Here is a 26174-nt window from a genome sequence, read left to right as displayed (position 1 = left end):
TCCAGCAGGACAATGATCCTAAGCATACTGCTAAAGCAACACTCGATGGGTTTAATGTCTTGGAATGGCCTAGTCAAAGCCCAGACCTCAATCCAAATGAGACTCTGTGGTATGACTTAAAGATTGCTCTACACCAGCGGAACCCATCCAACTTGAAGGAGCTGGAGCAGTTTTGCCTTGAAGAACGGGCAAAATCCCAGTGGCTAGATGTGCCAAGCTTATAGAGACATACCCCAAGAGACTTGCAGCTGTAATTGCTTCAAAAGGTGGCTCTACAAAGTATTGACTTTGGGGGGGGGGGGGGGGGGTGAATAGTTATGCATGCTCAAGATCTTCAAAGTGGTAGGCATGTTGTGTAAATCAAAAGATACAAACCCCCCAGAAATCAATTTTAATTCCAGGTTGTAAGGCAACAAAATAGGAAAAATGCCAAGGGGGGGTGAATACTTTCGCAAGCCTCTGTAGATCAGGGTTCCCCCCCACCCCCCCGGGTACACATTTTTGTTTCTGCCCTAGTACAACACAGCTGATTCAAACAACCAAGTCATCATCAAGCTTTGGTTCAGCTGTGTAGTGCTAGGGCAAAAACAAAAATGTGCACCCAGGGGGTGCCCCAGGACCGAGTTTGGGAAACCCCGTCTGTATCTTTAGGCTTGCGAAGCAGCTGCTTTTATATCCCTCTTGAACGCATGTTCTCTCTTCTCTCAGTCTCCGTGTCTTGCTCTGCACAGACCGGACAAAGTTTAAGTGGGCGTGCAATGGATTATGGTCATTGTAGTTAATTACCATGTTTTCGGCGCTAAACTATGTAGAATATTGGCCTGTCGGAAACTACAACTTCCTACCACATTGCACAGTTCAGGCTTGATCTGATTTATCTGTACAGAAACTGCACATCGAGCTCAGAGAAAAAAAATGAACAAAATGGAATTCAAATAATTGAACAGACGTCGGTCAATTAGTTGTTTAAAAACGGAAAAAGAACCAAAATTTCAGTTAATCGCTCAGCACTATCAGCAAGACAAAGGAGCTGATTGTGGACAACAGGAAACGGAGGGCCGAGCACCCCCCATCCACGTCGACAGGGCTGTACTGGTGCGGGTCGAGAGTGTCAAGTTCATTGGTGTCCACCTCATTAAGGAATTAACATGGTCCACACACCAACACAGTTGTGAAGAAGGTGTGACAATGCCTCTTCTCCCTCAGGAGTCTGAAAAGATTTGGCATGGGCCCTCAGATCCTCAAAAAGTTATAAAGCTGCACCATTGAAAGCATCTTGACTGGCTGCATCACCACTTGCTATAGCAACTACTTGGCAAGGCGCTACATGCCATCCGAGCTCTCTGCCATCCAGGACCTTTCTACCAGGCGGTATCAGGGGAAGGCCCTAAAAATTGTTAAAGACTCCAGCCACCCTAGTCATAGACTGTTCTCTCTGCTACTGCATGGCAAGCGGTACCAATGCACCAAGTCTGTAACCAACAGGACCAATAGAGGCTGGTGGGATGAGCTATAGGAGGATGGGCGCATTGTAATGGCTGGAATGGAATTAATGGAACAAAGTCAAACGTGATTTCCATATGCTTAATGTGTTTGATACTGTTCAATTTATTATATTCCAGGCATTACAATGAGCCCGTCCTCCTTTAGCTCCTCCAACCAGCCTCTACTGATCAGGTCCCTGAACAGCTTTTACTCCCAAACCACAAAAGCCAATTTATGCTTGATCCAAAAATGGAGGCATGCAGAGGCAATATGGAGATCTGTACCGCATCGCTGTGCGCCTCCCAAATTTTGTAATGATGCAGAGGGCTCCGTATAGCTCCGCAGTGACATGATTGGTTGACGGTAGGTGGGGCGGGAGGTCCTGTATAAACACAAACTTACTTCCTTGACAACTTCCCTCACAACAACTATGCTCAACAGCTCTGCGCTGCTCCGTAAAGCGCAAGAAGTATGAATGCCCTGATGTCTGCAGAGGCCATATCACCGCAAATGCTGCACGGCCAATGCAGATGCCGGATTGACCATGCAGGGCCTTTACGACTGCTAAATAGTTAACCAAATAGCTTCCCGGACTATCTGCATTGACTCTTTTTGCACTCTCTTTTGACTCATCACAGACGCTGCTGCTACCGTTTATTATCTATCCTGTTGCAGAGTCACTTTACCCCTAACTATATGTACATATTTACCTAAATTGCCTCGTACCCCTGCATATCGAATCGGTACCTCGTATACAGTCGTGGCCAAAAATATTGGCATCCTTGCACTTTTTTAAATTAACCCACAATTTTCCCTAAAAATAAGCTTAAATTGAACAAAGTATTTGGTCTCCACAATTCTTTATTTCACTGTTAATATTACAGAACCTTTGTTTTTGACTCAGAACTTAATATATCCATTTAAATCAGAAATGGCATTGACAAAATTATTGACACCCTAGACTTAATATTTGGTAGCACAGCCTTCGGTCAAAATAACTGCAATCAAGCGCTTCCTATAACCATCAATGAGCGTCCTGCACCTCTGTACTGGCAGTTTGGCTAACTCCACTTGTGCAAACTGCTGCAGCAGTTCTCCCAGATTAGAAGGGTGCCTTCTCCTAACTGCTGTTTTCAGATCTCTCCACGTTTTCAATGAGATTTAGATTTGGACTCACTGCTGGCCACTTCAGAACAGTCCAGCATTTTGTCTTGAACCATTCCTGGGTGTGTTTGGGGTCGTGCTGGAAGATCCATGACCTTCGACGGAGACCGAGCTTTCTGACACTGGGTCCGACATTGCGCTCCAAAATACCTTGGTATCATCCTGTTTTCATGATGCCATGCACACGTTCAAGGCACCCGGTGCCAGAGACAGCAAAGCAACCCCAAAACATCACTGAACCTCCTCCATGTTTGACTGTAGGGAAGGTGTTCTTTTCTTTGAAAGCTTAATTTTGTTTTCTGTACTTTACCAAAAAGCTATAATTTGGTGTTTTGGGAAATTGCAGTCAGGCTTTCTTATGTCTTTCTCTCAGCAGTGGGGTCCTCCTGGGTCTCCTACCATATAACCCCCTTTCATTGAGTTGGCAACGGATGGTATGAGTTGAAACTGTCGTACCTTGTGTCTGAATGTCAGCTTGAATCTGTGTGGCAGTTGACCGAGGTGCTTTCTCCACCATTCAAACAGTCCTTCGCTGCAATCTTCCATCAAATTATCTTGTGGCCACGTCCAGTGAAGTTGGCTACAGTGGCATGGGCCTTAAACTTCTTGATAACATTATGTACGGTGGAAACAGGAACATCAAGGTCTCTGGAGATGGACTTGTAGCTTTGAGATTGTCCATGCTTGGCTACAATCTTGTGTCTGACCTCATCAGATAATTCTCTGGTTTTCTTTCTTTTGTCCATGCTCATTGCAGTACACACAGTGATACAAAACAGGAGAATGAGTCCCTTTTTCTATTCAAACTGGTTGAATATGTGATTTTTATACTGCAGGCACCATAGGTGAGTTCAATTCCAAAATAAATGAGAATCACCTGCTTGAAATCTAATTATTTCTAACTACTTCTAGAAGGTGCCAATAATATTGTCTGGCTCATTTGGGGGAAAGGGGGATACCTAGTCAGTTGTACAACTGAATACCTTCAACTGAAATGTCTCTTCCGCATTTAACCCAACCCCTCTGAATCAGAGAGGTGTGGGGGGCTGCCTTAATTGACATCCACATCGTTGGCGCCTGGGGAACAGTGGGTTAACTGCCTTGCTCGGGGGCAGAACGACAGATTTTTACCTTGACAGCTCGGGGATTTGATCCAGCAACCTTTTGGTTACTGGCCCAATGCTCTAACCACTAGGCTACCATTGTAGGATTTCTTTGTGGCATTAGCTAAGATTTTGTGAATTTTTTGTTTTGTTCAACTGCACACCGAAGACATAAATATATGGATACCAAAATATGTTTAATTTCAACAGTTTCCTGGAAGAAATGGTGTATTGTTCGAAAAAGGTTATCGTTACTCATTGTGTATTTATTCCTCGTGTTTTAATATACAGTACCAGTTAAAAGTTTGGACACACCTACTCGTACAAGGGTTTTCTTTATTTTTACTACATTGTAGAATAATAGTGAAGACACGAAGACTATGAAATGACACATAAGGAATCATGTAGTAACCAAAAAAGTGTTGAACAAATCAAAATATATTTTATATTTGAGATTCTTCAAAGTAGCCACCCTTTGCCTTGATGACAGCTTTGCACACTCTTGGCATTCTCTCAACCAGCTTCACCTGGATTTTCCAAAAGTCTTGAAGGAATTCCCACATATGTTGAGCACTTGTTGGCTGCTTTTCCTTCACTCTGTGGTCCAACTCATCCCAAACCATCTCAATTGGGTTGAGGTCGGGTGATTGTGGAGGCAAGGTCATCTGATGCAGCACTCCATCACTCTCCTTCTTGGTCAAATAGCCTTTACACAGCCTGGAGGTCATTGTCATGTTGAAAACCAAATGATAGTCTCACTAAGCGCAAACCAGATGGGATGGCGTATCGCTGCAGAATGCTGTGGTAGCCATGCTGGTTAAGTGTGCCTTGAATTCTAAATAAATCACAGACAGTGTCAGCAACCTCACACCATCACAACCCCTCCTCCTCCATGCTTCACGATGAGAACCACACATGCGGAGATAATCCATTCACCTACTCTACGTCTCACAAAGACACAGTGGTTGACACCAAAAATCTTACATTTGGACTCATCAAACCAAAAGACAGATTTCCACCGGTCTAATGTCCATTGCTCGTGTTTCTTGGCCCAAGCAAGTCTCTACTTCTTATTGGTGTCCTTTAGTTGTGGTTTCTTTGTAGCAATTTGACCATCAAGGCCTGATTCACGCAGTCTCCTCTGAACAGTTGATGTTGAGCTGTGTCTGTTACTTGAACTCCGTGAAGCATTTATTTGGGCTGCAATTTCTGAGGCTGGTAACTCAAACTTATCCTCTGCTGCAGAGGTAACTCTGGGTCTTCCATTTCTGTGGCGGTCTTCATGAGAGCCAGTTTCATCAGAGCAGTTGATGGTTTTCGCGACTGCACTTGAAGAAACTTTCAAAGTTCTTGAAATTTTCCGGATTGACTAATGATGGACTGTCATTTATCTTTGCTTATTTGAGCTGTCCATAATATGGACTTGGTCTTTAACCAAATAGGACTATCTTCTGTATACCACCCCTTCTAGAAGGTGCCAATAATATTGTCTGGGTCACTACACAACTGATTGGCTCAAACGCATTAAGGAAATAAATTCCACAAATTAACTTTTAACAAGGCACACCTGTTAATTGAAATGCATTCCAGGTGACTACCTCATGAAGCTAGTAGAGAGTGCCAACAGTGTGCAAAACTGTCATCAAGGCAAAGGGCAAAGCTACTTTGAATAATCTCAAATATAAAATATATTTCTATTTGTTTAACACTTTTTTGGTTACTACATATGTGTTATTTCATAGTTATGATGCATTCACTATTATTCTACAATGTAGAAAATAGTCAAAATAAATAAAAACCCTTGAATGAGTAGGTGTGTCCAAACTTTTGACTGGTACTGTATATAGATTTCCCTCTCTGTATTGTTGTGTCACACCCTGATCTTTTTCACCCGTCTTTTGCTTGTCTCCACCCCCCACCCGGTCTCCCATTTGTCCCCATTATCGCCTGGTTATTTATACCAGTGTTTTCTGTTTGTCTGTTACCAGTTTGTCTTGTCCTGTGAAGTCTTACCAGCGTGTTTTCCCGTTTTCCAGTCTTGCTAGTTTCTGTTTTCTAGTCTCCCCGGTTCTGACCCTTCTGCCTGCCCTGAGCTTGCCTGATGTTCTGTACCTGTTTATTGCTGCCTTGGATTTCGGACCATTCTGCCTGCCCTGAGCCTGCCTGCCGTTCTGTACCTCTGACTCTACCCTGGATTACTGTCCTCTGACTGCCCTCGACCTGGCCTGTCCCCTTGTATAATAAATATTATGAGAATTGTACTATCTGCCTCCTGTGTCTGCATCTGGTCATATCCTGAGTCGTGATATGTTGGGAAAAACAGACCGGTTGTTTACAAAGCATGTGACAAATAACATTTGAATGGTGAAAAACAGTGACACCACTTCGGCCCGTGAGGACTGCAGTTGCCCATCCCTGCTTTCGACAGTCGGCAAGCATTCACACAGAGAAAGACAGACAAACACAGTCAAGTGTCCTCACCAGCAGTCTGAGTTTGCTGTGAACACTCCGTCCTTCAGAGACTCAGGAGCCATCCAGCGGACAGGAAGCAGACCCTTCCCTCCCTTCCTGTAGTAGTCTGTCTCATAGATGTCTCTGGTCATACCAAAGTCTGAAGGAGAGGGGGACAATTATAACACAACCCACAGATCTGTTATGACCCTATCAAAAACATTCAAATGATATTCTTTGACTTGGTTTTAAACTATATTAACATATTAAACGCTTAATAAGGGTGTATTTAACTGATTAATGTATAGTCCGTAGAAACAGTACAACTGAATTTGTTCGACTCCCCTCCTTTAAAAGTAAGGGGGTGAGTTGCCATACCTCCTATCTTGACAGTCAAGTACTGTCGGCCATTTGTGTGTGTATATATTGGAGCTGGGCGATATGGACAAAAAGTCACAACGCGAAAAATGTAACTATTTTGCTCGATAACGATAAATAGAACAATACATTTTGTTTTTAATGGACAGTTACTTTACATTAGCGGCAGGGCTCTATACATCTTTTTCCCAGTGCCAAGTAAGACAACAGATGGTAGCCTATGATTAAAAAAGCTATTTCATCTAACATATCCATGGAATGCATGATTTATATTTTTAGGTGCAACCGGTCAAAATAGGATCCAGAATTATCATATTTATTTTTGGGTGCTTCAGAGAGGAATTTGCCGACATCTTTGTGGCCTAGGCTACATTATTCACCGCCTGAGAAAGTGGGAACTCAAAACACTTAGCTAGATTGCTAACTCTAAATATGATTTTTTTGCTGGATAGCCATGTAGGCTAATTGATTAATCTGTTAGTTAATGTAATGTCGTACAAAAACTTTCCAGCACTAGGCCTAGGCTACTTGATGTAGGCCTGTTCACCGCAAGTGGAGCGCTCCACTCGGCTCCACAACAAAACCCATACTAAATACCCTACTCCGGTTGTAAAGTGGTACCATGAACTCAAAATATAGAAATGATATACTCCCAGAAAGCTGTGACTCTCCTCTCTGTAACTAGAACAACAGTAGTTGTTTTGAAAACTGTATTTTTCCCGCAATTACATTTTGAGCGACGATCATATTCTCAGAATGCATCTGTCTATCCTTCGTGCGCAGTCGGGAGAGGGAGTGAGAGTGGCTCGTTCACACAGCAGCCAAAAGCGAAACAGGCAGATACTTTCATAACAGGAACAAACATAATGCATAGGCTATTACTGTTGACCAAATAATGGTTTTAGAACAATCTACAGGAACGTTGTGTAGCAAAATCACAGAAAATGACCGTCATAAGCAAAATAAGGTAATGTTGATAATTTTCGGTTTATCATCCCAGCTCTAGTGTATATATGTGTACTCTACCTCCTATCTTAACAGTGAAGTCCTGCGCCACCATGCAGTTCCTAGCAGCCAGGTCTCTGTGGACAAACTTCTTGGCGTTGAGGTAGGCCATGCCATCTGCTATCTCTGCTGCCATCTGAATCATCTCCTTCAGAGTGGGGGGCGGGCGCCCTGTAGGGTTATTCTGTAAAAAATAAACAATAATACATTTATTAATACTAGGGCTATTTTACAAAACATGGGGGTCACGATAATTCTAGGTTGCATCCCAAATGGCACCCAATTCCATATATAGTGCACCACTTTTGACCAGGGCCTATAGAGCTCAGGTCAAAAGTAGTGCACTATATAGGGAATCGGGTGCAATTTAGTCTCGCTCTGTCCAGTAGAGTGTGTGTGTGTACGTACCTCAGAGTCAGGGCGGAGGCAGCGCAGGTAGCTCTTCAAATCACCGTGTGTCATCAGCTCCATGACAACAAGAGTGGGCTGGCCCTTAGAGACCACACCCATCAGACGCACCTGAGGGAATATTTTGTTTACCTTGCTTGCTTTGATTCTTGAACTGTGGCAGCTACCAACACCTACTTTTTGAAGACAATTCTACTATTCATGATCATGGTATGTGGTGGTCTCACCTTCCTCACCAATAGTTTGTGTCGGGAGGCTAGCGTCAGTCTGTTAGGTCTGGAGTATTTATCCTGTCTTATCCAGTGTCCTGTGTGAATTTAAGTATGCTCCCTCTAATTCTCTCTCTCTCCCTTCCCTCCCAGAGGACCTGAACCCTGGGACCATGCCTCAGGACTACCTGGCCTGATGACTCCTTGCTGTCCCCAGTCCACCTGGTCGTGCTGCTGCTCCAGTTTCAACTGTTCTGCTTGCGGCTATGAACCCTGACCTGTTCACTGGACGTGCTACCTTGTCCCGGACCCGACTCTCTCTCTCTACCGCACCTGCTGTCTCTAACTCTGAATGCTTGGCTATGAAAAGCCAACTGACATTTACTCCTGAGATGCTGACCTGTTGCACCCTCTACAACCACTGTAATTATTATTATTTGACCCTGCTGGTCATCTATGAACGTTTGAACATCTTGGCCATGTACTGTTATAATCTCCACCTGGCACAGCCAGAAGAGGACTGGCCACTCCTCAGAGCCTGGTTCCTCTCTAGGTTTCTGCCTTTCTAGGGAGTTTTTCCTAGCCACCATGCTTCTACACCGGCATTGCTTAATGTTTGGGGTTTTAGGCTGAGTTTCTGTACAGTACTTTGTGACATCGGCTGATGTAAAAAGGGCTTTATAAATACATTTGATTGATTGATTGATCGATCCTTATTACAAGCTGCTAAATGACAAAAATGTAAACGTAAGGTGGCATCCCCTTCTATAACCTCTGTAGGTCTCTTACCACATGGTGGCAGGTGAAGCCCTTCATGACGGAGGCCTCGTTGAGGAACTCTATTCTCTCTCTCAGACTGGCCGACTCGTTGACCGTCTTCACCGCCACGCTTGTCTCTGGCTCGCCCTTCACGATGTCCTTGGCGATGCCCTCGTAGACCATGCCGAACGAGCCCTGACCCAGTTCACGCAGGATGTTGATCTTATCCCTGCCCACCTCCCAGTCATCAGGCTCGTACACTGCAGATCACAACACACACACACAGTCAATGTTAGGACACTACTAGACATTAACGATCAAGTCTTACATTTACATTTTAGTCATTTAGCAGACGCTCTTATCCAGAGCAACTTACAGTAGTGAATGCATACATTTCATTAAAAAATGTTTATCCGTACTGGTCCCCCGTGGGAATCGAACCCACAACCCTGGCGTTGCAAACACCATGCTCTACCAACTGAGCCACACAGGATCCAAGTCTTGTACATTCTACATCTCTGATTAGCATAGACATCCACCATAGTGCTAATGTTGTGACAGATAGTATGTGTCAGTTGTCTATTTACATGGTATACTAGTTTGAACATCAAAATCCAGTCAGCAATGCCTTTAAACAGGTGTATTCACAAAGGTCAGCTAAGAATAAAGAATATTATTATAATGTGTCCTTACTGTCAGCAGCACTAAGGTACTCTGGGTTGGAGGATGTGTAGAGGGGTCCAGAGGGGCCCTGGGTTTGCCTTGAGGGAACACAAGGAGGTAGGGGTTAATAATATATCATGATTATACACTGAGTGCACAAAACATGACAGACTGACCAGATGAAAGCTATGATCCATTATTGATGTCACTTGTTAAATCCACGTCCATCAGTGTAGATGAAGGGGAGGAGACAGGTTAAGGATTTTTAAACCTCGAGACAATTGAGACATGGATTGTGTATGTGTGCCATTCAGAGGATTAATGGGTAAGACAAAAGATTTAAGTGTCTTTGAACGGGGTATGGTAGTAGGTGCCAGGGTGCACCGGTTTGAGTGTTTCAAGAACTGCAACACTGCTGGGTTTTTCACGCTCAACCGTTTCCAGTGTGTATCAAGGCTTGTAAGTAAGCATTTCATGGTAAAGTCTTCACTTGTTGTATTGCATGTGGCAAATAAAGTTTGATTTGAAGAATGGTCGGTCCCACACCCAAAGGACATCCAGCCAACTTGAATGAAATCAAATGGAAATTTAGACCACTATTAGTTGAGTCATGTGTTAGTGCTGGGCTGTAACAAAAGCCTATACATACTACTGGTGTAATCCTACTAGTCAGGAGAGAAGCTGTGTAACACTACGTACCTTTTCTTGAACAACAGACTACACACCAGGCCGATTCTTTCATAGACAGTTGGGTTGGCTGTAGTAAGATAGACGTGTAGAAAGCATAATACTTACTTCTTCTTGAACATGACGAATCCTCCCGCTGTCATCAGTATCAGCAAAACGATAAAAATGACTGAACCAATGATAATCTTCAACATGTTGGATGGATCAACCCCTAAAAACACATCGCCATGGAGAAAGTCAGTTATGGTCACACAATTATTTTCTTAATTTTACTGTGCCTCAGTGCGCTCTAATGTTTAGGAGACTTAGGCCAGGTTTCTGGTAGTGCTAATGTAAAAGCTGTATATACAACTTATATTTGATTGATTCACTGATTGGTCAAGCGGTCTGTGGTGTGTTTGTACGTCTCTTACGCAGGTCTTCTACGTAGAAGTGTGTGGGTTCAGTCCAGGAGCCGTTTCCTGCCAGCGAGGTGGCTCGGATCCTCACAGTATAATTCCCAGGATGCACCACTCTCAGCTTGCAGCCCTCCGACTGCTGGTACATCTTCCTGGACACACAGTGGTGCAGCTCCTAGAACAAACACACACTTTATTGTAATTTATTTATCTGTGTTGTAAGAGGAGAGGAATTGGAGGGGACAGGAGAAGGGCTGAATAAGCCACTTAAGATATATATTTTTTTTGTGGTTGAAGTATTGATTGAGAAGAGGAATTGATAAAACAGGACATGCGTAATAATAGACTTAAGATTGGAAACAACACACAGAGCAAATAGAAATGAATGTCTATGTGAATCAGATGTGTTTTGAAATCATTGCATATAAGCCAATAATAAAACTAATGACCTGATTTGAGAAAAACATGTTTGTGCAATAACTATTATTTGAGAACCACCGGAGTGATTATGTTGTTTTCAACATCAGCGATGACTATGGCCTTTGCAACGTTTCCATGGTAACTAAAACACAGCGCTGATGCAACATCGGGCTATTATTACTTTTCCATTAACGGTCCTATTCACTAAATGAGAGCAGAGAGACTGTGGTACTGTTCATTGTATCTGTATTATATTAAGTGAGACTATGGGGCACATCACATCCAGTGTTCAGTATTTGTCTGTTTGTGTGTGCGTGCATGCGTCTGCTTGTGTGTGTGTTTATGCTTGCGTACCTGTGTGTGTTTACATGCGTGGTGTGTGTGTGTGTGTGTATGTGTGTGTGTCTGTCTGCTTATGTGCCTGTGTGTCTGTGTGACATGTATGAGAGCACTTACCTCTGTGTCTCCCAGTCTCTTATAGTTGACTTCATACAGGATGATCATGCCGTTGGGGGCATTAGGCTCAAGCCACTTAATATGAACTGTGTACTCAGTCACGTCGTAGCTGATGGGCCCCACTATGTCATCTGCTTTGTCTGTTGACAGGATACAAAAGGTGTTAAAATGGCCTCATTACTCTATCCTACTACTACAAACATCCTTGGTCTAGAAATACTGTGCAAAAGTAGACAAGAAATCATCATATTAAACTGGTTTATTACTTCTTACAGTGGTTTCTTAAAGGGATACTTTGGTTTATTACTTCTTACAGTGGTTTCTTAAAGGGATACTTTGGGATTTGGTAATGAGGGCCTTTTTCTACTTCCCCAGAGTAAGATTCAATTTTTATGCTAGCAGATACCATTGACTTCCAGTCATTGCCCTAACGCTAGTTAGCATTGGCTTGCGAAACTACGTCCAACTTTCTTCATACTGGACACAGAGACATCAAAATGGTATCCATGAGTTCATCAAACTCTGGGAAAGTAGATAAAAGGCCTCATTACCAAAGTATCGCTTTAAGTAGTGGGTGTGCGTGTATGTGTAGTGTACTAGTATGTAGATAGCCTCACCCTCAGGCATGGTGCGAGCTGAGACGAAGGCTGCCAAACTGCAGCGTGAGGGGTCTGTGTGGTGGTTGCAGGCCAGCACATCGATCTGGTACGAGGTAAAGTGTCGGAGGCCGGAGATGACCGTAGACTCCTTGGAAAACACTGTCAGCTGGATTTTAGTGCTCTCCACACCATTTCCATCGTCACTGTCTGGGCCGCGGGTGGCGAAACCTTCGGACAGGGTGGTGGGTGTCGTCGTGAATGACGGCTGCGTCTGATTGGCTACGCCCATGGTGGAGCGGCGCTGTCTTGGTCTTGGAGGGAATGAGGGATAATCAACTCATTAATCAAATCAATCATTTATTTTATTCTAACAACTATTTGCTAAATATATCACACCATTATGTTGAGTTTATTGCTACTGGGTAGATTCGTATTCATAAGGCACTAAACGAAATGACGATTCAATTAGCCTTTAAGAAAAAATAAACTGTTGCGTCCCAACAGTCTCTCCTTCCTCCTGAAGTGTGCACTCGTTCATTACTCCCCATACATTTCATAGCATGCCCCCCGGTGTAGACATGGGCTAGAAAGAGTTTCCATGTCAGTAATTTCTTTTCAAATCTATGAACACTTCGGGAGAAAGGAGAGATTATTGGGACGCACCCCATCCCTGTGTTGTCAGAGTTGGATGATGTGTGTTGCTGGGGAAACAGTATGCTGGTAAAGATCGCTCAGCTTGTCTGACAACAGGAAGGGAAGGGATGGCAGTACAAATGATGAATAACGACAGCTTACCTAAAACACACTGTGAATGTGTGTGTGTTCGAGGTCGACCGATTATGAATTTTCTATGCCGATCCTGATTATTGGAGGACCAAAAATGGCCGATACCGATTAATCAGACGATTTATATATATATATATATATATATATAGATTTTAGTTTATGTATATATATATATATATATATATATACACACATAAATAAAATCTATTTAGTCTCAAATAAATAATGAAACATGCTCAATTTGGTTTAAATAATGCAAAAACAAAGTGTTGGAGAATGAAGTAAAAGTGCAATATGTGCCATGTAAAAAAGCTAACGTTCCTTGCTCAGAACATATGAAAGCTGGTGGTTCAATATTCCCAGTTATTCAATATTCCCAGTTAAGAAGTTTTAGGTTGTAGTTATTATAGGAATTATGACACGTTGACTATTTCTCTCTATACCATTTGTATTTCATATACCTTTGACTATTGGATGTTCTAATAGGCACTTTAGTATTGCCAGCCTAATCTCGGGAGTTGATAGGCTTGAAGTCATAAACAGCGCTGTGATTCAATCATTGCTAAGAGCTGCTGGCAAACGCAGTAAAGTTTGAATGAGTGCTTGCCAGCCTGCTGCTGCCTATCACCGGTCAGCCAGACTGCTCTATCAAATCATAATATAATAAACACAGAAACACGAGCCTTAGGTCATTAATATGGTCAAATCCGGAAACTATCATTTTGAAAACAAAACGTTTATTCTTTCAGTGAAATACGGAACTGTTCCGTATTTTATCAAAAGGGTGGCATCCATAAGTCTAAATATTGCTGTTACATTGCACAACCTTCAATGTTATGTCATAATTATGTACAATTCTGGCAAATTAGTTCACAACGAGCCAGGTGGCCCAAACTGTTGCATTTACCCCGACACAATTTCCCTAGTTAATATTGCCTGCTAACATGAATTTCTTTTAACTAAATATGCAGGTTTAAAAATATATACTAATGTGTATTGATTTTAAGAAAGGCATTGATGTTTATGGTTAGGTACATTTGTGCAAAGATTGTGCTTTTTCAGCAATGCACTTTTGTTATATCATCCCCCGTTTGGCGAAGTTGAAGTAGGCTGTGATTCGATGATAAATTAACAGGCCCCGCGTTGATTATATGCAACGCAGGACAAGCTAGTTAACCTAGTAATATCATCAACCATGAGTAGTTAACTAGTGATTATGTGAAGATAGATTGTTTTTTATAAGCTAATTTTAATGCTAGCTGGCAACTTTCATCGGCTCCTTGATGCACTCGCGTAACAGGTGGTCAGCCTGCCACGCAGTTTACTCATGGATTGCAATGTAATTGGCCATAATCGGCATCCAAAAACGCCGATTACCGATTGTTATGAAAACTTGAAATCGTCCCTAATTTAGCGGCCATGCCGATCGGTTGACCTCTAGTGTGTGTACATGATGTGTGTGTACATGTTATGTATGTTGGTTCTTTTGTACCCTGATTACACAATTAACAAATTCTAATTTATACAATAAAGACTTTGACTGATTGATTTATCAATCAATCGATATCAATCAAATGTATTTTATAAAGTCCTTTTACATCAGCAGTTGTCACAAAGGGCTTATACAGATACCCAGTCTATAACCCTAAAGAGCAAGCAATGCAGACGTAGAAGCACAGTGGCTAGGAATAACTCCCCTAGAAAGGCAGGAACCTAGGAAGAAACCTAGAGAGGAACCAGGCACCGAGGGTGGCCAGTCCTCTTCTGGCTGTGCCGGGTGGAGATTAGAAAAGTATATGGCTATTAAAGCCAGATTGTTCTTCAAGATGTTCAAACGTTCATAGATGACCAGCAGGGTCAAATAATAATCATAGTGGTTACAGAGGGTGCAACAGGTCAGCACCTCAGGAGTAAATGTCAGTTGGCTTTTCATAGCCGAGCATTCAGGTCAAGACAGCAGGTGCGGTAGAGAGAGAAATAGAGACATTTGTCCTTGATTGATTGATTGACTGACTGACTGAGGTAGATGTCATACGTACTTGGGCTCGAAGACCTCGTTGTGGATGTAGTTCTCGAAGGTCTTGCGGTACTCTGAGTCCTCTGCCTCCTTCTTCAGCTGTTTGTCTGTTTTGGGACAGGCACAGCAGCGGCCACCCTGCCCCTCGTCCTCAGTCTGGTTCCACTTGGCCTCCTCATCACTGTCCACTTGGGTGGGCACACGCGACGGCAGCTTCATACCTGGAGGGAGGCAGGGAGAGAGAGTCCGAGGCAAAGACGGACAGAGACACAGAGACAGAGAGAGGCAGAGAGAGAAATAGACATACAAAGATGGAGACAGGAGGAGACACACAGTCAGAGGCAGACAAAGATGGAGACAGAGACAGGCGCACAGAGACAGGCACACAGAGACAGGCACACAGAGACAGGCACACAGAGACAGGCACACAGAGCCGGGGGAGCCTGTCATTAATTGTCAGCAATATCTTTTCTGGTTGATATACACCTACTCTGACATTATTCCCCTACAGACTAGTGTTGTCTAGACTCCTGACTGTTTGGGTGAGTGAGTGGGAGTAGAGGAGGAGAAGAAGTTAAAGAGCATGTGTGTGTGTGCCACAGAGTGAGTGGCTGCCACTTGTTAGATGGCCAAATCAGGTAAAGAACTATTCCATCCCCCTCAATCACAGAACTTCACAGTCTCTCACACCCTGACCTTTCAGCAGTGTTTTCCAAGTACATGGAGTAGCACATAGAAAACGTAGCCAGCCAGGGTGTTCCAGGACTGGGGTGAATTTCTTTTGTAGAACGAGCTCTATTTTGGTGGCCTCTGGTACATTCTAATGCCTTGATTCTATTCGATATACACAACTAAATCATTGAATACTTTAACAACTTTACCTCCCAGATTGGTAAAATGAGGTGTAATATTGAGAAAAAAGACGAGACTTAACAATTAAAATGACTGAAAATGTATGAATTCAGCGTGTTAGTTGTTTTCGATATTGTAGGCCAGTGGTATTCAAAGTCGGGGTCGCGGGGAAATTGCAGTCGGGTCGCCATTTTATAGTTCAGATTAGTTCATGGGACAATATACAAATGTTATTGAGAAAGATGATTTGAAAAATGTAACTTTATTGGGTAAATGTATTGGACATGATTTGGAAAGGCACACACCTGTTTATACAAGGTCCCACTGTTGACAGTGCATGTCAGAGCAAAAACCAAGCCAGGAAGTCGAAGGAATTGTCCATAGAGCTCCGAGACAGGATTGTGTCATGGCACAGATCTGGGGAAGGATACCAAAAAATGTCTGCAGCATTGAAGATCCCCAAGAACACAGTGGCATCCATCTTTCTTAAATGGAAGAAGTTTGGAACCACCAAAACAATTTCTAGAGCTGGCCACCTGGCCAAACTGAACAATCGGGGGAGAAGGGCCTTGGTTAGGGAGGTGACCAAGAACCCGATGGTCACTCTGACAGAGCTCCAGAGTTCCTCTGTGGAGATGGGAGAACCTTCCAGAAGGACAACCATCTCTGCAGCTCTCCACCAATCAGGCATTTATGGTAGAGTGGCCAGACGGAAGCCACTCCTCAGTAAAAGGCACATGACAACCCTCTTGGAGTTTGCCAAAAGGCACCAAAAGGACTGTCAGACAATGAGAAACAAGATTCTCTAGTCTGATGAAACCAAGATTAAACTCTTTGGCCTGAATGCCAAGCCTCATGTCTGGGGGACATCTGGCAGCCAGATGAAGCATCTTGCTGTAGGAATGTTTTTCAGTGGCATAGACTGGGTGACCAGTCAGGATCGAGGGAAAGATGAACAGAGCAAAGTGCTGAGAGATCCTTGATGAAAATCTGCTCCAGAGTGCTCAGGACCTCAGACTGGGGCGAAGGTTCACCTTCCAACAGGACAATGAACCTAAACACATATCCAAGACAACACAAGAGTGGCTTCGGGACAAGTCTCTGAATGTCCTTAAGTGGCCCAGCCAGAGCCCAGTCTTGAACCCGATCGAACATCTCTGGAGAGACCTGACAATAGTTGTGCAGCAACGCTCCCCATCCAACCTGACAGAACTTGAGAAGATCTGTAGGGAAGAATGGGAGACACTCCCCAAATATAGGTGTGCCAAGCATGTAGAATCATACCCAAAAATACTTGAATCTGTAATCACTGCCAAAGGTGCTTCAACAAAGTATCGAGTAAAGGGTCTGAATACAATTTAGCAATTAAACACTGGGGTGATAGATGTGCAGAAGATGAATGTGCAAGTATAGATACTGGGGTGCAAAGGAGCAAATAAATAAATAACATTATGGGGATGAGGTAGTTGGATGGGCTATTTACAGGTGCAATGATCTGTGAGCTGCTCTGACAGCTGATGTTAGTGAGGGAGATATCTCCAGCTTCAGTGATTTTTGCAATTTGTTCCAGTTATTGGCAGCAGAGAACAGGAAGGAAAGGCGGCCAAAGGAGGAATAGGCTTTGGGGGTGACCAGTGAAATATACCTGCTGGAGTGCGTGCTAAGGGTGGGTGTTGCTATGGTGACCAGTGGGTTTGGTGGCGAATATGAAGCGAGGGCCAGCCAACGAGAGCGTACAGGTCGCAGTGGTGGGTAGTATATGGGGCTTTGGTGACAAAACAGATGGCACTGTGATAGACTGCATCCAATTTGCTGAGTAGAGTGTTGGAGGCTATTTTGTAAATGACATCACCGAAGTCAAGGATCGGTAGGATGGTCAGTTTAACGAGGGTATGTTTGGCAGCATGAGTGAAGGATGCTTTGTTGCGAAATAGGAAGCCGATTCTAGATTTAATTTTGGATTGGAGATACTTAATGTGAGTCTGGAAGGAGAGTTTACAGTCTAACCAGACACCTATGTATTTGTAATTGTCCACATATTCTAAGTCAGAACCGTCCAGAGTAGTGATGCTGGACGGGCGGGCAGCGGTCGGTTGAAGAGCATGCATTTAGTTTTACTTGCATTTAAGAGCAGTTGGAATAGAATAGACCTACAGGTATGACTGAAGAATGAAGCAGGTGTTAAACATGAGCTGTAATACACAGAAAGCAGCAGTTGACCACTTCATTGTCAACCCTTTAATCAAATCAGTAGGCCATTTCAATATCTTTAATAATACCATATATGTATCATGACATTAGCTTTTATAACCTTTAATCCGTTTTCTTTTATCATATTTTGGACCAGAATGAGGCTCTCTCCACTACCAATTGTTCCTGCAGTGATTGTTCAACATAATCATTGAATGTTTTCATAATTTATCTGCAGATAATCGCCAAAAAGCAGTATTAGCCTACCATTACGCAAATTAGGGAGCCAAATGAACCTCCCTCAAACCGATGCGATCTGGTTCCGTGCCCCTAACAAATCCGATCAAACAGAACAACTAATCACTAGGCTACACTGACGAGTCACTTTACCAGTCACTGACAAGTCTTCACAGGTTTCGAATCCTAGGAAAATACAAACAAGCTCTTTGGTTTACTTGTTCCGATGCTATACCATGGACATTATAACAATAATTAAGTGGATTTCAACTCATCGTTACCACTTACATTACATGGGAAGTGTAAATTCACTCACAGGAGACAATGAAGGAACATCATGGTCTCCCTCCTCCATGAAAATACATTTGACTGCAGCCAACCACGGTGTACAAAAATAACAGTTATCGAGAGGCGGGACAGACAGCAGACTGACAAACCAGCAGTTTCCCTGTCATCGCTCACTTTGTGACTGACAGGCACCTGTCCTACCAATAGATCACTAGATTATGCATATCTTTCGGGAGAAGCCTAAACAGACTCTTCTGACTTGCGATTTGAAAGTTTTAAATGAAAAGAAGCCTAGTTAATTTATGATGTGGAAAAAGTAGCCGGCTTACAATTAATCTGTTATCGGCTATATTGGAAAACACTGCCTTTCTGGCAGTTGTCCAATAGAGTAGAATATTCCACCAAAGAAGAAACTCACACTCACCTTTCTGGCAGTTGTCAAACTAATGAGAGTGGCATAACTATACTGAACAAAAATATAAACGCAACACGTATAGTGTTGGTCCCATGTTTCATGAGCTGAAATAAAAGATCCCAGAAATGTCCTGTTCGCACACATTTTTTGGGGGTGTACAAATTAGTTTACATCCCTGTTGGTGAGCAGTTCCTTTGCCAAGATAATACATCCACCTGACAGGTGTGGCATATTAAACAGCATGACCATTACACAGGTGCACAATAAACGGCCACAAAAATGTGCAGTTATGTCACAGAACACCATGCCAGAGATGTCATACGTTTTGAGGGAGCGCGCAATTGGCATGCTGACCGCAGGAATGTCCACCAGAGCTGTTGCCAGAGAATAAAATTTTAATTTCTCTACCATAAGCCACCTCCAACGTCATTTTAGAGAATTTGTTACGTCCAACCGGTCTCACAACCGGAGACCATGTGTATGGTGTTGTGTGGGCGAGCGGTTTGCTAATGTCAACGTTGTGAACAGAGTGCCCCATGGTGGCGGTGGGGTTATGGTTAGGGCAGGCATAAGCTACGGACAACGAACACAATTGCATTTTATCGATACCGTGACGAGATCCTGAGGCCCATTGGCCCATTTTTAAGGTATCTGTGACCAACAGATGCATATCTGTATTACCAGTCATGTGAAGTCCATAGATTAGGGCCTAATGAATTTATTTAAATTGACTGATTTTCTCATATTAACTGCAGCTCAGGAAAATCAATGAAATTGTTGCATGTTGCATTTATATTTTTATTCAGTATATATGATGCCTATGAACCACCTTTCTGACTGAAGTTACATTTGTAGAATAGAATAGAATTGAACAGTTTCTCTAAAACACACCTTTCTGACAGTAGTCAAACTTGTAGAGTTCGCTGGCCTCAGGCTGCTGCTGACAGTACACCAGGTAGTGAGTGATGTTGCCGTTGGGGTCCGTTGGGGGCTTCCACTTCAGGATGATCTGAGAGGACGAGTTAGATGATGAGATGGGGTCCAGGGGCACGGACGGTTCTGGGGGAGAACACAGATACATACCATACGGTATGTTACTAATGTCTATGACAGAGAAACTCAAATCTGGACCTGAGGTCCAGTTCCACTGCTGGTTTTCATACCTGCCCTCGAATCTGAGACTGATTAAAACTTAGTGAGTGCAGGTGAGTGCAATTAACTACCAGGTAAAAAAGGTCCAGAATCAGATTTGAATATCCCTGGTCTATGATATAAACCAACTAAATTCTGTTAGTACAGGGGTATTCAAATCGTGGCCTTGAGGTCTGTACACTGCTGCTATGTATTCATTCTTCCTTGCTAACCATTGAATAATTTTAGACTGTGAGTGTACTCTCGGGGCAAATAACCAATCACCTAACTACTGGGGAGAAACGAGCACCAGCAACAAGCACCAGCAGTCCTGCGTAAGTCAATGCCCGGACATGAACGCCCCTTTACTTAGTCAAATAACAATATGGTAACGAGCAAAAGGTTCACAGTGTTCGCTTATTTCGAAATAACTATAGTGTATGTATCAGCAGTAAAAACCCCAGGGTGAGTGACTGACTGGCAGACAGGACAGAGAGTACCAGGCATCACTGTCTGTGTGTGATGGTGTGTGATTACATTCGATCTGTGAGTGATGATGATGACGGTGACACCTACAGGGTACAGGTCAGACCACATTGTCAGACTCTGTTAGAGAACAATGAACATTAAGTCTAATGATGTGTGTGTGTGTGAGCGTTTGTGGGGGTGACGGAGTCGTGACACAGGACAGGTGCCTGACAGGCGAGGTGGGTGAAACTAGAAAAACTAGAACACCCTGGAGAATGCACGCCACCCTCCAGTCAGCTTGTCGATGGTGCTGTGCCAGCCGCTATGACTTTAGAGAACAAAGATCATGTTTAATGAAAGCTTCTCCTAGAGGTATGTGGGGTTGATGGAGTTATGACACAAGATGGGGTGAACCCAGGTTCGGTTCAACCGCCACATAGACAGAGAGACAGAGGAAACCTGGATGCCAGCCAAACATAGCGTGACAATGAGTGACAAAGACTTGGCAATAAAGCGGAAACAGATCTGGGACCAGGCTAGAGACGAGAACGGTGAAACTGTAATTACAGTAGAACACTGTTTGAACTGCAACTAGAAGACCTTTGACATTCCTGCCCGCCTCCGATGGTTGTGTGCCAACTGTGGCCTCACACCAGCCTGTGTGATGCGAGGAGGCAGCATGCCACGCGGCTGCACTGTAATGTGGTTTATCAGGAAGGAAGGAGACAACGCACAGCAAGTACAAAGGAAGCCAGTCAGACTAACTTAGACACCTGTCTGTGTTCAACCATTAACCACAGCCTGTCCTCTGGAGACACACAGCGACGCACACACAGTGACACACACACACACAAGATTCATGACCTCAGCTTGTGTGACTACAGACATAGGGCACAAAGCAGAGACACAATGAGACTGGGAGGTACAGGTAGCACTCCTGTCTCATCATCATTTCCTTCCTCTTCCTTGTTCTCGTGCCATTAGCTATGACACACCTCAGCTAACAGTCGAGGTGAGGCAGAGGACAACAGCCAGTCTACCAGCTACAGTAGCTCTTAAACTACTTATCCTAACCAGGGGCGGTCAAAACCCACCTTTGACTCTGGAGAACCGGCTAGCTAATTAATATATTGGATAGTCCACTCACCTGTTGGTCTGATTAAGGGGTTGGGGAGGGGAATGAGGGCTTGAGATCACCAGAGAGAATGAGGAGTCTTACTCACAGAATTGAATGAAGAACTGTATGGTTGCGTCACAAATGTCCCCAATGGCACCCTATTCCTTATAGTGTGTACTACTTTCGACCAGGGTCCATAATGGTCAGAAGTAGTGCACTATATAGGAAATAGGGTGCCATTTGAGAGGTAGCCAAAATCTCAATAAGGGCTCTTACTGGTGGCGTTGGTCCTGACATAGATGATCTTGCTCTTGGCCCCGAGGACCTGGTGTTCATCAGAGGCAGACAGCTGGGTCTTGACCATGATGGCGTACTGCGTCCAGGGCTTCAAAGACATGATCAGGGTACCTGGAAGGAACAATTGTATTGGTACGTGTTGCAGCACGGACACTATTGAGTGGAACACTGGTTGTTCCTTCCTTGCTACTACAGTGAATCAGGGTACCTGGAACAATAGTATTGGTACATGTTGCAGAACGGACACTATTGAGTGAAACACTTGTTGTTCTTACCTTGCTACTACAGTAAATTGGGGTACCTGGAACAATATTACTGGTATGTGTTGCAGCACGGACACTATTGAGCGAAACAATGGTTGTTCCTTCCTTTCTACTACAGTGACCAGTATGTACCTGTACTATATGCTGAAAGTTGTCAAATATGAATGGCTAAGCAGCTAAAATAATTTAACCGTCCGTCCATTCTGTATAGTTGTTAGACAGATCGACAGACAGGTGACACTCATGATGGATTAAAGGTAGACTCAGCGAAATGATGTAGCCACGAGCAGCACCGCATATATTGAGATTAGTGAAATGCAAGACTTCGCTCTCACACAGTCCCACACAGTATCTTCGCACGTGCAAGAGTTCATGCTGTTACAGAATGGTAGCCAGGGCACCAAAACATAGGAGAAGTTGAGCCTCTTAGTTGTTGTGGAAACTGACCCACTTATAGTCTTCACTTTCTGCAGCAACGTCACATTACTGAGTCTACTTTAAATCAACTGAAACCATTGTTTTGTCCACTTTTATTCATGCACTTTATTCACATTTTGGTGCATCATGTCTTAATAAACATAATATTTCTGCATCCAAACCTCCATTTTGGATTTCCCCTAAGGTTTTGACAGTGTACAGACATCTATCCTTTCCAATACAGTTGTAAGACAGAAGAGAATGAAACGTTACCTGGCTCCACCTGTGGGTTGCCCTCTGTAGCCCGGGCTGGAGGATCCAGGTCAACTATTACCCAGTTAGAACCACATGCGTCCTGGCCGTCAAACTCTGTCACGTTGCGGTAGGGCCTGGGAGAGGGGAGAGACACAGAATAGCATAGATAAGAAATAAGGAGACACACATACTGCTCCAAAAAGCTCCTTAGAAAGGAGGAATTGTACTAGGCTCCTGACTACATTGAATATTCCGCAAAGTTCTTCAGAAAGGAAGTGGTTAAATGGTATTAAGTTCCTAGGGATGACTGTTTGTGGCTCATAGTGTACTGATACAATTAAAACCCCACTTCTCTGGAAACTTCTCATTCCCAAAAGTAACTTGAGTGCTTTGGACTCCAGCTGCCCTTCTGAAAAATTATTTCAGATGGCACAGTCATGTCCAACACACACACACACACAAACATGTGTACTTACGCTTCCTTGTAGAAGAGCATGAAGCCCAGCAGGTCTCTGAAGTCAGGAGGCCAGAACGGTTCCCACCTGATCACGATCTTATCATGTGTGGCACGCACCTGAGTGAACCTTAACTCCTGGTTCTCACCTGAGTCACACACACACACACACACACACACACACACACACACACACACACACACACACACACACACACACACACACACACACACACGGTTACTATCACAGGATATGGTCAGTATTACACTGTCCTAGGTCTGTGACACACCACAGACGTACGTACGTGTGTGTGCACAAGCATGTGTGTGGGGCGGCAGGTAGCCTTGCGGCTAGAGCGTTGGGCCGGTGATCAAAAAAGGTCGCTGGTTCGAATCCCGAGCCGACTAGGCAAAAATCTGCTGATGTGCCCTTGAGCAAGACACTTAACCCTAACTGCTCCTGTAAGTTGATCTGGATAAGAACGTCTGCTAAATGACTCAAATGTAAAAAAAATATATATATATAAAGTGTGTTCATGTGTGCAAATTTGTGTGTTTACGCAAGACTGTAAGGTCCTTACAGGAGGCCTGGTCTCCATTGGTCTTGGATACGATGTCATTCTTGTGCTGTCTGTCTTTGGTGCCTGTCACCTCCTCCATCTTGCGGATCTCTGACATGCAGAGCTTAATGTTGAGTTGAAAGAACATGCGCCCCTGGAGGATGGTCAGGTTGTGTTTGTTCCAGTCCCACAGCTGACGCAGGTTCTGGTTGTCTAACGCATAGAACGAGTAACCCCTGGGGAAGAAACACCACGGTTGGGGTCAATTCCATTTAAATTCAAGTCAATTCAGAAAGCAAACCAAATTCCAATTCATTAAATATAATTGGAATTGGAATTCCTGTGTACTTTCTGAATTTACTGGAATTGACCCCAACCCTGACAGACACATTATACTGATGTATTTTTAAGTGTATTTTAAGTATTATTGACAGATATAGTTTAGAAAATGAGAGGAGGAGGAGGAGGAGGAGGAGGAGTAAGAGGAGCAGAAAGAGAAATAAGCGAACTGCAGGGCTTGGAAGTAGAAAGTTGGAGGAAGAGGACGAGAAGGAAGGTCAACTTACCCATCTATCAGTGTGTCCCCTCTGATGACCTGTAGTTTGCGGAGGAAGGAGAGAGAGACGAGGGCGTAGGAGCGCCGGACAGTAAGATACCCTGTTATCTCCTCCAACTGACCAAGGTTAGCTTCCAGCTCTGCTGCTATGTTATCTACACACGCACACAATAAAATCCTTATTAACTCAGAAGGAACTTTGGTTACAAGCAGGGGTGGCATAATGACACACACACACTGTAAATTAGACAAGGGCTCACAATACTCACTTCCTCCTCTGAGGTTGATTTCCATGCTGCCGTTGAGCACGGTGCATCCTCTCAGAGCCTGTGCTGCTGTCACAGAGTCCACCATCTTCTGGCCCATACACACCTTAGGACACAGCCCAGCACATGGACTACAGATTAACCTGCAGGAGGAGATGGATAGAGCACCCACGTCAGATAGGGATGAGGGGGAAAAATCCATACAGTAGAGTATCGCAATATTATTTTTGGCAATTTTATATTGATACTCTGACTCCAAGTATCTACTAGTAAAAAATTTGCTAGGTAGTTAACGTTAGCTAGCCCTAAATCGGCTGTACCTGCGCCAAAACTCCAGATGGTTTTCAAATGTTTGAAATGGTGTGCCAACATGTTAACGCTTATCTCCAAAACTCGTTTTCTCATGGCTCTCTTGTTTCTCAGCAGCAGACATATAGTGAGCAATATGTTTGGAAAATCGGATCACAATAAAATGGCAGTACATATAGAGTCGTGATACACATCGTATCAGCACCCAAGTATGGTGATAATATCGTACCGTGACGTCCCTGGCAATTCCCAGCCCTAAGGTCATTCGGTACAAACACACACAAGTCAGAAAACACACATTCTTGGGGTAGACACACAGACTAACACAGTCAGAGAGTTCACACAGTCACCGAGTTCGACTCACAGGAGGTGGGAACCACTTCACAGACATAATCAGACTCTCACTCGGCGGCGCGCACACACACACACACACACACACACACACACACACACACACACACACACACACACACACACACACACACACACACACGAGCAGCGCTTGCCCAACAGCTACTCTATAACCTAATAGTCACCTCACTGTGATCTTAGGGACCTTCAATGCTGCAGAAATGTTTTGGTACTCTTCCCCAGATCTGTGCCTCGACAAAATCCTGTCTTGGATCTCTACAGACAATTCCTTTGACCTCATGGCTTGTTTTTTTCTCAGACATGCACTGTCAACTGTGAATCCTTATATAGACAGGTGTGTGCCTTTCCAAATCATGTCCAATCAATTGAATTTACCACAGTTGGACTCCAATCAAGTTGTAGAAATATCTCAAGGATGATCAATGGAAACAGGATGCTCCTGAGCTCAATTTCGAGTCTCATTAGCAAACGGCCTGATTTCTTATGTAAATAAGGTATTTCTGGGTTTTTTAAATATAAATTTGGAAACATTTCTAAAAACCTATTTTCGCTTTGTCATTATGGGGTATTATGTCTCGATTGATGAGTGAAAAAAATTATTAAATCCATTTTAGAATAAGGCTGTAACGTAACAAAATGTGGAAAAAGTCAAGGGGTCTGAATACTTTCTGAATGCACTGTACACATTAAGGAACTATTGTCATTCTCAATGGATATAAAAACACTCTACACTTGCTGT

At 43.6% G+C, this 26174-nt stretch overlaps 1 protein-coding gene across 1 annotated transcript in view; it reads right to left on the bottom strand.

Annotated features, from left to right (window-relative positions):
* The window catches only part of LOC106600510 (insulin receptor), a 95827-nt gene that overhangs the window by 5612 nt on the left and 64041 nt on the right, over window positions 1–26174 (bottom strand). Inside the window, exons 5-21 of the mRNA XM_014191920.3 lie at window positions 24758–24897; window positions 24499–24643; window positions 23954–24168; window positions 23395–23521; window positions 22937–23052; window positions 21963–22094; window positions 19862–20029; window positions 15011–15209; window positions 12204–12496; window positions 11587–11726; window positions 10726–10885; window positions 10421–10523; window positions 9656–9723; window positions 8993–9222; window positions 7995–8105; window positions 7608–7770; window positions 6234–6363 (exon numbers count right to left, since the gene is read on the bottom strand). Coding sequence (XP_014047395.1) covers window positions 6234–6363; window positions 7608–7770; window positions 7995–8105; window positions 8993–9222; window positions 9656–9723; window positions 10421–10523; window positions 10726–10885; window positions 11587–11726; window positions 12204–12496; window positions 15011–15209; window positions 19862–20029; window positions 21963–22094; window positions 22937–23052; window positions 23395–23521; window positions 23954–24168; window positions 24499–24643; window positions 24758–24897 — 2640 coding nt within the window. The remainder of the gene's footprint in view (window positions 1–6233; window positions 6364–7607; window positions 7771–7994; window positions 8106–8992; window positions 9223–9655; window positions 9724–10420; window positions 10524–10725; window positions 10886–11586; window positions 11727–12203; window positions 12497–15010; window positions 15210–19861; window positions 20030–21962; window positions 22095–22936; window positions 23053–23394; window positions 23522–23953; window positions 24169–24498; window positions 24644–24757; window positions 24898–26174) is intronic.

Source organism: Salmo salar, chromosome 03, assembly GCF_965601325.2.
Source record: "Salmo salar chromosome 03, fSalSal1, whole genome shotgun sequence".
Taxonomy (NCBI): Eukaryota; Metazoa; Chordata; class Actinopteri; order Salmoniformes; family Salmonidae; genus Salmo; species Salmo salar.
The sequence above is the reverse complement of the archived record's forward strand: the minus strand, read 5'-3'. Positions and strand labels throughout refer to the sequence as shown.